Here is an 11,565-nt window from a genome sequence, read left to right on the forward strand (position 1 = left end):
AATTGGTTGAGACTATGAAATATTCATGAGAAGCTATAACAAGATGTTCTGCGGGACATGCAAAGATACAGAATGGGGGACAAGGCCTGGCTTGAGAGCAGTACGTGTGAAAAAGATCTTGGAGTCCTCGTGGACAACAAGTTAAACATGAGCCAACAATGTGATGTGGCGGCAAAAAAAGCCAATGGGATGATGAGATATTGACAAGCTGGAATGTGTCCAGAGGAGGGCGACTCAAATGATCAAGGGTCTGGAGAACAAGCCCTATGAGGAGCGGCTTAAGGAGCTGGGCATGTTTAGCCTGAAGAAGAGAAGGCTGAGAGGAGATATGATAGCCATGTATAAATATGTGAGAGGAAGACACAGGGAGGAGGAGGGAGCAAGCTTGTCTTCTGCTTCCCTGGAAACTAGGACGCGGAACAATGGCTTCAAACTACAAGAGAGGAGACTCCATCTGAACACGAGGAAGAACTTCCTGACTGTGAGAGCCGTTCAGCAGTGGAACTCTCTGCCCCGGAATGTGGTGGAGGCTCCTTCTTTGGAAGCTTTTAAACAGAGGCTGGATGGCCATCTGTCAGGGGTGATTTGAATGCAATATTCCTGCTTCTTGGCAGAATGGGGTTGGACTGGATGGCCCAGGAGGTCTCTTCCAACTCTTTGATTCTATGATTCTATGTGACACAGTGTTCCCATCATCATAATTTCGTTTTAATCTCGCAGTCAAGAGGCAAAGCGGGCTTTGCATGGCAATAAGGAGCGCAATGGGCCAATGTTGACTCTCCTCCTTTTCCTGCCATGTGTGAGTTGCCACCTCACCATCTTGTAGACATAAGAAGTGCATAATTCGTGGACTGGGATTTCCTGTTTCTCTTGGCAGACATCAGCCAGCCTTCAGCGTTAAGAATGACTGGGCTGTAGAGCACTCTGTAAACAAAGGTCTATTCCAGATGGCATGACGTGGCAGGTGCTGTTAGGAGTTCTTCCTTTTAGAGGCAGCTGGGCACACAATTCACTTCTAGGGACAGACACAGATTGGGAGCCTCCCAAGTTAACCCTGGAGATTCCACTTGAACATTAGGAAGAACTTCCTGGCTGTAAGGAGTGCTGTTCAGCAGTGGAACTCTCTGCCTCGGAGTCTGGTGGAAGCTCCTTCCTTGGAAGCTTTTAATCAGAGGCTGGATGGCCATCTATCAAGGGTTGCTTTGCTAAGGGTTGCAGAAGTGCACATGATAGCGTCATGGTACTTTGTCTGCCCTCATGGCCATCTGTCGGGGGTGATTTGGTTGTGCTTTTGTCTGCATGGCAAAAGGGGGCTGGACTAGATGGCCCTTATGGTCTCCTCCAACTCTATTCTTCTATGATTCTAGGTAAAGGAAGGTATTTCTGCTAGGGAAGAGTTGTAGTTTGCCAAAGAGTGCAAACTACAACTCCTAGGATTGAGTGTTGAATCAAGGCAGCTAAAGTGGTGTCAAACTGCATTTATCCTACAGTGTAGATCAGGCATGGGCAAACTTTTTAACTTGAGGGCCACATGCTAGCACGTCAATGACTTAAATCAAGAAATAGTTTTCTAAGATCTACAGAGACATTTGCTGGAACACCTCAGCAAGTGAGAGTCCAAAAGTGGCAGGCTCAAACCCAGAACCTCAACAAATGGCTGATACGTGCTAGGAGGATTGGCTGCCTGGCGATGGAAAAGAGGAAGGTCAGAGAGAAGGAAGGACGAAAGAGAGGAAGGGAAGGATGGAAGGAGAAAGAGGGAGGGAGGAAAGAGAGAAGGAAAGACAAATGGGAAGGAAGGATGAAAGGGTGGAAGGGAAGGATGGAAGGAGGAAGGAAAAAGAGAAGGAAGAAAGGGATGAAGAGAAGGATGGAAAGGAAGGATAAAGGAAAGAGAGAGAGAAAGACAGACAAAAGGGAAGGAAGGAAGGAAGGAAGGAAGGAGAAAGAGGGAGAGAGGGAGGGAATGGAAGGAGGTAAAGAGGAAGGAAAGAGAGAAGGAAGGAAAAACGGAAGGGAAGAAAGGACGAAAGGACGAAAGGATGGATGGATGGAAGGGAGGGAGGGAAGGAAGGAGTAAGGAAGGGAGGAAAGAGAGAAGGAAGGAAGGAAGGACAAAAGGGTGGAAGGGAAGGAGCAATTCTGAGAGTGCCTTGGACCACAAGAAGATCCAGCCTGTCCATCCTACAGGAAGGAAAGAAACATCAGGGCATATTGAGGATTCGTGCCAAGTTTGGTCCAGATCCATCATTGTTTGAGTCCATAGTGCTCTCTGGATGTATTTATTTATTATTTATTTATTTACTGCATTTGTTGACCGCCGTTCTCAGCCCTAGGGCGACTCATGGCGGTGTACAACATATAAAAACAGTTTACAATAAGGCAATATCACAACAGAATATCAACATAACTATCAATAATACAATTACACTAAATCATCCGCGCCGTCTCATCGTAGAATCATAAACCAATCTCGTTATCCATATTCCGTTCCAATCATCATTGCCAATTGTTGTAGCACTTAGTCAAACGCCTTCTCAAATAACCATGTCTTTAGGCTCTTGCGGAATGTCATAAGGGAGGGCGCCTGTCTGATGTCTACAGGGAGGGTGTTCCACAGCCGGGGGGCCACCACCGAGAAGGCCCTATCCCTCGTCCCCGCCAGGCGTGCCTGTGAGGCAGGCGGGATCGAGAGAAGGGCCTCCCCAGACGATCTCAAGGTCCTCGTGGGCTCATAGGCCGAGATGCGGTCAGAAAGGTATTTTGGGCCGGAACCGTTTAGGGCTTTGTAGGCCAACACCAGCACCTTGAATTAGGCCCGGTAGCAGATCGGCAGCCAGTGGAGCTGGAACAACAAGGGCGTTGTGTGCTCCCTGCGTCACGCTCCTGTTAGTAACATGGCTGCCGCGCGCTGGACTAGCTGAAGCTTCCGGGCCGTCTTCAAGGGCAGCCCCACGTAGAGAGCGTTGCAGTAGTCAAGGCGGGATGTGACCAGAGCGTGTACTACCGTGGCCAAGTCAGACTTCCCGAGGTACGGGCGCAGCTGGCGCATGAGCCTGAGCTGTGCAAATGCTCCCCTGGTCACCGCGAACTACAACTCCCAAACTCAAGGTCAATACCCACTAAACTCTTCCAGTATTTGCTGTTGGTCGTGGGACTTCTGTGTGCCAAGTTTGGTTCAATTCTATCATCGGTGAAGTTCAGAATGCTCTTTGATTGTAGGTTAACTATAAATCCCAGCAACTACAACTCCCAAATGATAAAATCAATCCCCCACCCCAAACCCCACCAGTATTCAAATGTGCGCGTATCAGGTATTTGTGCCAAATTTGGTCCAATGAATGAAAATACATCCTACATATCAGATATTTACGTTACGATTCATGACAGTAGCAAAATTAGAGTTATGAAGTAGCGACGAAAATAATTTCATGGTTGTGGGTCACTACAACACAAGGAACTGTATTAAGGGGTCACGGCATTAGGAAGGTTGCAAAACACTGATCTATTTGGAGGGGGTTTGTCATGGCCTTCCTCTGAGGCTGGGAGAATATACAACTGGCCCAAAGTTCCCTTTTAGCTTTCCAGCGAGAAGTGGGATTTGAACGAGGTCACGCTGGTTCCCCCAAATGTCTTACCCAGAAGTCAAGGTTGTACTTGATGTTCCGGAAGAGGCCTCCCACCATGGCGGCCAAGTGAATGACATGGGTGGGCTTGTGCTTCTCAAAGAGCGCTTTGGTCTCGGCAGCATTCCTTAAAAAGGGGAAAGAATGAGTTAGGAAAGGATGGGTAATATCAAGTCAAGAAGGTTTGGATCTATTTTGGGCATTTTCTAGCCATTGGACAGCCCAGCAAGCCTTGTGCATACAGTGGTGGGACTGAGGCATCTCTATAAACTATACAAGGGGTGTTCATTAATGATTGCTCCTAACCCACTTCTATCTATCACAGGATGCTGAAATTGAACATGTCTAATGATAAAAGTCTCTATACATTATGTGCCAATTTACAACTCTGAACTAATAACGGTTTTGATTTGACAGGTGCTGAAGTAGTGTGAGGTGTGATGATGGATCCAGTAGAATACAGAGCTCTCCTCAAGCTCCTTTCCTTGCACACCAAACAAAGGAGGCATTCAACGAGGTAAAAAAGGTTTATGGTGAGGATTCCCCATCACATGATATAGTCAAGAACTGGCATCGTCAATTCCAACGTGGTCAGACTTTGGTGCAAACAGCTCCAATTCCAGGGTGATCCCACTCTGCTATTGAGGAACACAGCATCTGGCAAGTGGAGGTTGCCATTTTGGAAAATCATTGCATAACTATTCACCACCTAGCCCAAAATGTCAAGATGAGTGGGGGTCCGTGGAAAGAAAATCACCCAAGACCATCTTCACATACATAAGGGGTCTGCTCGCTGGGTTCCCCGGCTGCTCACACCTTTCCAGAAGCAGGGACGAGTCTAATGTTCTCAAACTCTGTTGACAATGACGTGCCATGGAAGCCAGGACTTTTTCAACAGAGCAGTGGTTCTCAACCAGGGGTCCCCAGATGTTTTTGGCCTTCAACTCCCAGAAATCCTAACAGCTGGTAAACTGGCTGGGATTTCTCGGAGTTGTAGGCCGAAACACCTGAGGACCCACAGGTTGAGAACTACTGCTACAGACTGATCACACAGGATGAAAGTTGGGTCCATCACTCTGATCCTGAGACTCAAGTCCAGTCGATGCAATGGAAGCATAATGACTCTCCACCTCCAAAGAAGGCATGTGCCCAACTCTTGGCAGGCAAGGTCATACTAACACTATTTTGGGACCAGCACAGAGGCGGACTGATGGATTTCCTAGCAAAGGGGATTATGGTCACTGGGGCATACCATGCTTCACTGCTGCGGAAATTGCGGGAGGCCATCAAAACCAAGAGACAATGTGGCATGCTCACCCAAGGTGTCCACCTTCTGCCAGACAATGCACCAGTTCACAACTCACATTTTGTCCAAATGGAAGAAGCATGCTCCTGTGGAAATTCAATATCCCCCTGATTCACCTCACACCATCAGACTTCCACCTCTTCCCAACAAGGAAGTTATGTTTGAAGGGCAAGCCTTTTTCAGGTGACGAGTGTTGGAGTTCAGCCTGTGATTGTGTTTCAGGATCAGGGTGCTTTGGATGTGGAAAGTGATGCCAATGAATTTCAAGATGGCAATGGTTTGGTCAATGATACTGATGCAGAGAAGGACCAGGAGACACCTGTGCAAAGTGTAGTTCCCATGAGAATGTCCCTGAAGGGTGTGGGGATGATGGTGTGCTTCCTGAATTGTTACCAGAGAGTTCCCAGGATTTGGGGCTTGAAAACAACTGGGCACCTGGCCCAGCTTCAAAACTTAATGAGCAAATAGATAGGAGCCAGATTAGTCAAAACAGGCAGACCAAACAGTGGCTTCGGCAGTCTGCCAGAATCCTACAGAAAAAGATAAGGGAATCTCAAGTAAAGCGAAACCAATTTCTGAGTGCTTGGGATAGCTTAACGACGGGATAAAAGTTCCAAGTATGGGGAATATAGTCAGATGAAGCATCATTTGGAATCAAGTGAAGTTCTGGTCCTTGTTTCATGGAAGCCTTGCTGGGAAGATTCTTGTCTAAGTTTTTCTTGTTTCGTGGTTTGGATTCTTGGATTGTATGGATGCCCACTCATGCCTTGGATTAATGTTTCCTGGTTTTCTGAATTATATTAGAGAAGTGTGGACTTTGTTTTTATGGACTTTGCTGAACTTTACCCTGGATTATTTTTTCTCCTGCTTATTTCCTTAATTAATTGGATTTACCTATCTCTTTAAAGTGCTTTTTACTTGCTGATTTTAACTATCTTTAATAAAAGGATTGTTTTCCAATCAACGGTGTGGTGTTTACAGTCAGAGGGCTTTTCCTAGAATCATAGAATCAAAGAGTTGGAAGAGACCTCATGGGCCATCCAGTCCAACCCCATTCTGCCAAGAAGCAGGAATATTGCATTCAAATCACCCCTACAGATGGCCATCCAGCCCCTGTTTAAAAGCTTCCAAAGAAGGAGCCTCCACCACACTCCGGGGCAGAGAGTTCCACTGCTGAACGGCTCTCACAGTCAGGAAGTTCTTCCTCATGTTCACTCCTGTCCTGGAGTGCAACAGAAGTTATGTTTTAAGGGCAAGCATTTCTCAGATTAAGACTCTGATTTCTGACGTCAAAATGTGGCTTTTGGAGCAACCTGTCAGCTTCTACAAGCGTGGTGTTGACAGTTGCTTCAAAAGATGGGAGAAGTGTGTGTCCCTTATTGGAAGGGAGTCAGGGGAGATCTTTAATGAACGCCCCTCATAAGTACCCGAAATGGATACCAATTTCAGGGGCGTCATCCCAGTGGAGAGGTTTAGCCAACCCCACAATCAAACTGGAAATTACTGCCCTTTCCAAGTCACCAAGCTTTTCCCAGAAGCGGCTGTAACTATAAATGCAATATATTTTTAGGATTAATTTTATGTTCGGCCATCATGCCTAACGACCCTGCTCTCCAAAAGATATAACGCTACATAAAGTAATATTTAACATTGAAGGGCGCAGTCATAATATTCCAATTTAAAATGCCGGAAGTGTTTACTCGCACTGTGAACCAAAGTATCTGAAAAATCCACTATTTTCTCTTTCTGGGACTGTTTTCTTTCCTTTTCCTTCAGCCTTTATGAGGCCGTTTTTCATGCACGGCTAATTGCTACACCAGGCATTCACAGATATCCTCTTTAAATCCTTCCAAACGCAACCTACTAATAAATAAGCAATTAAAGGTTTACGAGGCTGTACGTTATCTCCTGTTTTTTTTTTTAAAGCTCCCACTGAAGAACCCAACTCACGTTAAGTCAGCATCTTTGGAGGACACGAAAACCCACTCCTCGTCTGGCCGGCCTTCCCCATCCGCTACCACTTTCTCAATGGCTTTGCCCACGAGGCCTGATCCGCCGGTCACCAAAATGCGCTTTGTCTTTGGCTCAAACATGATTTCGAGATCTGTACAAAAATGGAAAGAATTAAAGTATTATAGTCGAAGGCTTTCATGGCCGGAATCACTGGGTTGTTGTAGGTTTTTTCGGGCTGTATGGCCATGGTCTAGAGGCATTCTCTCCTGACGTTTCACCTGCATCTATGGCAAGCATCCTTAGATCCAGAGATGCTTGCCATAGATGCAGGCGAAACGTCAGGAGAGAATGCCTCTAGACCATGGCCATACAGCCCAAAAAAACCTACAGCAACCCAAAAGTATTATAGTAACCAACAAGAATTCATGGCACACCATTTGGTTCCGCTGTTGCAAAATCCACACAGGATTACGTTCACAACAAGGCCTTCTTTGTGGTAGTCCCTCAGTGTTGACATTTCCTCCCCAATGAAGCTAAAATGAGGCTGTCTAATGGGATTTGGGGGTTGCAGTGGCACAGCAAATTAAACCGCTAACCTACAGAACTTGTTGACCGGAAGGTCGGCAGGTTGAATCTGCAGACAGCGTGAGCTCCTGCTGTTAGCCCCAGCTTCTACCAACCTAGCAGTTCGAAAATATGCAAATGTGAGTATTTATTATTGTTTATTTATTTAAAACTTTTCTATCCCGATCTTCTCTACCTCTGCAGAGGGACTCAGACCGGCTGACAGAAAAGATTCAATGCTAACACTAAAAATCTAAAACATAATACAACAACATTAAATTATTTTATTTATTTATTTATTTATTACTGGTACTTTTACCCCGCCCTTCTCAACCCCCGAAGGGGGACTCAGGGCGGCTTACAAAAAAGGCAGAATTCGATGCCTATACATAATAATACATAGTATACAAAAATATAAAAGAACGATATACAAAATGTAATTAAAAACGATTATCACAGTAAAACATCAACAACTGGTACCTAAGACATTGTATAAGCATCATATAAAAACATCATATAAAAGTCATTCTTATAATCAGCGTTTCGTTTCCAGAGTTCCACATGACCAATCCGTTAGTCATTTCCTAGCTATCAATGGAGTTCTTCTTTATTTACCCACTTGTCCAAATGCCTGGTCCCAGATCCATGTTTTTAGTTTTTTTCCTGAAAGAAAGGAGCGTAGTTGCAGATCTGATTTCCCCGGGGAGAGAATTCCATAGGCGGGGGGCCACCACCGAGAAGGCCCTGCTCCCCGTCCCCGCCAATCTCACCTGTGATAGAGGCTGGGTCGAGAGCAGGACCTCCCCAGAAGATCTTAGGCTCCGGGGTGGGACGTAGAGGGAGATCCGTTCGGACAGATACACTGGGCCGGAACCGTATAGGGTTTTATAGGTCAAAACCAGCACCTTGAATTGTGCTCGGAACTGGATCGGCAGCCAGTGGAGCTGACACAACAGGGGGGTGGTATGCTCCCTGTATGACGCCCCGGTGAGCAATCTGGCTGCCTCTCGCTGGACTAGTTGGAGTTTCTGAGCAGTCTTCAAAGGCAACCCCACGTAGAGTGCGTTGCAGTAATCTAATCGGGATGTAACAAGAGCGTGGACCACTGTGGCCAAATCCGACTTCCCAAGGTACGGACGCAGCTGGCGCACAAGTTTTAATTGTGCAAAAGCTCTCCCGGCCACCGCTGAGACCTGGGCTTCCAGGCTCAGCGATGAGTCCAGGGTCACTCCCAAGCTGCGAACCTGCGTCTTCAGGGGGAGTGGGACCCCATCCAGCACAGGCTGTAACCCTATGCCCTGTTCGGCCTTACGACTGACCAGTAGGACCTCTGTCTTGTCTGGATTTAGTTTCAATTTGTTAGCTCTCATCCAGTCCGACACAGCGGCCAAGCACCGGTTCAAGGTCTGGACAGCCTCCTTGGTGACAGGTGAGAAGGAGTGACAGATTTGGACGTCATCTGCATAGAGATAGCATCTTAGTCCGAAACTCCGAATGATCTCCCCCAGCGGCTTCATGTAGATGTTAAATAACATCGGGGACAAGATTGAACCCTGTGGGACTCCACACAACAACGGTTGTGGGGCCGAACAGGTGTCACCCAATAACACCTTCTGGGACCGTCCCTCAAGAAAGGATCGGAGCCACTGCAATGCAGTGCCCCCGAGCCCCATGTCCATGAGGCGCCCCAGAAGGATACCGTGATTGACGGTATCGAAGGCCGCTGAGAGGTCCAGCAGAACTAACAGGGACACACTCCCCCTGTCCAGTTCCCTGCGCAGATCATCTAAATTACCAAATACATATAAGGTAAATTACATAAAATTACTTAAAAGCTGTTCAGTAGATCAATAGGTACCACTCCATTGGGAAGGTAACGGCACTCCATGCAGTCATGCTGGCCACATGACCTTGGAGGTGTCTATGGAGGTGTCTCTGCAGAGGGACTCAGATCGGCTGACGGAAAAGATTCAATGCTAACACTAAAAATCTAAAACATAATACAACAACATTAAATTACCGAATACATATAAGATAAATTACATAAAATTACTTAAAAGCCGTTCAGTAGATCAATAGGTACCACTCCATTGGGAAGGTAACGGCACTGCATGCAGTCATGCTGGCCACATGACCTTGGAGGTGTCTATGGACAATGCTGGCTCTTCAGCTTGGAAATTGAGATCTGTACCCCCCCACCCCCAGAGTCGGACACGACTAGATTTAATGTCAAGGGGAAACCTTTACCTTTAATAGCATTTGTATTTCAAAGTTAAGGATTTTTAATAAGCTGTCGAGAGAGAGAGTAGTATGTGGTCTGAGTGTTGGACTAGGGCCCCTTCTATGCTGCCATATAATCCAGATTATCAAACTAAGTAATCTTTATTATTATTATTATTAGTATTAGTATTATTTGTTTATTTATATCCTACTATAAGGAAACTCAAAGCGGCAAACACTAAAAATATTACAATACAATTTAAAATATACAATATTAAAATATTGTTAGTATTAAAAACATTACCTGCTTTGAACTGGATTATATGAGTCTATACTGCCATATAATCCAGTTCAAAGCAGATAATATGGAGTTTACATGGCAGTGTAGAAGGGGTCTTGGGCCCCTTCTACACAGTTGTTATAAAATCCCACATCATCTGCTTTGAACTGGGTTATATGGCAGTGTGGACTCAGACAACCCAGTACAAAGCAAATATTGTGGATTATCTGGGTTATATGGCTATGTGGAAGGGCCCTAGGACTCTGGAGACAAGGTTCAAATCCCTGATTGACCCTGGAAACCCACTGGATAGCCTCAGGTAGTAGTTGTTGTTATTATTTGAAACACAACAAGAGTAGTACACAGGAAACAAGATCACTCTGCTGGCTGTTGTATTGGATCACACACACATACATATACATACATCGGTCGAATAATCTCCAGGGTGGGAGAAATAACTCTTGTCTGCTTGAGGCGAGTGTGGATGTTGCAATTGGCCTGCTTGATTAGCACTGAATGGCCTTGCAGCTTTGAAGTCTGGCTGCTTCCTGCCTGGGGGAATCCTTTCTTGGAAGGTGTTAGCTGGCCGTGACAAAGGATTCCTCCAGGCAGGAAGCAGCCAGGCTTTGAAGCTGCTAGTACTGAATGGCCTTGCAGCTTCAAAGTCTGGCTGCTTCCTGCCTGGGGGAATTCTTTCTTGAAAGGTGTTAGTTGGCCCTGACAAAGGATTCCTCCAGGCAGGAAGCAGCCAGGCTTTGAAGCTGCTAGCACTGAATGGCCTTGCAGCTTCGAAGTCTGGCTGCTTCCTGCCCAGGGGAATCCTTTCTTGGAAGGTGTTAGCTGGCCATGACAAAGGATTCCTCCAGGCAGGAAGCAGCCAAGCTTTGAAGCTGCTAGCACTGAATCGCCTTGCAGCTTCGAAGCCAGGCTGCTTTCTGCCTTGGGGAATCCCTTCTTGGAAGCTGTTAGTTGGCCCTGACGAAGGGTTCCTCCAGGCAGGAAGCAGCCAGGCTTTGAAGCTGTAAGGCCACTCAATGCTAATCAAGATGGCCAATTGCAACATTCACACTTGCCTCCAGCAGACAAGAGTTCTTTCTCCCACCTTGGACATCATTCCATAGATATATAATAAACCTCACTTGCCTTGTTTCCAACAGACCTCACAACCTTTGGGGATGCCTGCCATAGATGCAGGCGAAACGTCATGAGAGAATGCTACTGGCACATGGTCATACAGCCCATGCAGGAAAACTCACAGCAACCCAACTCCCATTGATCTATGAAGGTTGTGATCATTCTGGATGCACTCTCAGGGGCGCAGAGGATTGGAGAAGAGAAAAGGGGACCCTAAAAGGAAGGCTGGGAAAGGGAGAAGGAAGCACCGCCCATCCTCCTTACTCCCAGGCCATCACCCCTGTCCTTTGCCCACCGTCCCCACCCCAAGAAACCCCCCTTCTTTCTCTCGCTTCCCTTCTGTTTCAAGGAGACTTTAGGGTCCCCCCCTTACCTCTCCAAAAGCAGCTTTGACGCACGGCGCTTCCTGGGAGGAGGAAGGAGGAGGAGGAGGCGCATGTGGGCTGGCCAGATGCCTCTCCTGCTGCAGCCTGGGAAATGGA

General features: G+C 46.7%; 1 protein-coding gene across 1 annotated transcript in view; it reads right to left on the bottom strand.

Moving 5' to 3' along the window:
* Positions 1-11,539, bottom strand: part of GFUS (GDP-L-fucose synthase) — a 31,777-nt gene extending 20,238 nt beyond the window's left edge. Inside the window, exons 1-3 of the mRNA XM_060775971.2 lie at positions 11,457-11,539; positions 6,883-7,036; positions 3,639-3,753 (exon numbers count right to left, since the gene is read on the bottom strand). Of these exons, the coding sequence (XP_060631954.2) occupies positions 3,639-3,753; positions 6,883-7,025 (258 nt within the window). The 5' untranslated portion in view covers positions 7,026-7,036; positions 11,457-11,539. The remainder of the gene's footprint in view (positions 1-3,638; positions 3,754-6,882; positions 7,037-11,456) is intronic.
* Positions 11,540-11,565: the final 26 nt, after the last annotated feature.

Source organism: Anolis sagrei, chromosome 4 (assembly GCF_037176765.1).
Source record: "Anolis sagrei isolate rAnoSag1 chromosome 4, rAnoSag1.mat, whole genome shotgun sequence".
Lineage (NCBI taxonomy): Eukaryota > Metazoa > Chordata > Lepidosauria > Squamata > Dactyloidae > Anolis > Anolis sagrei.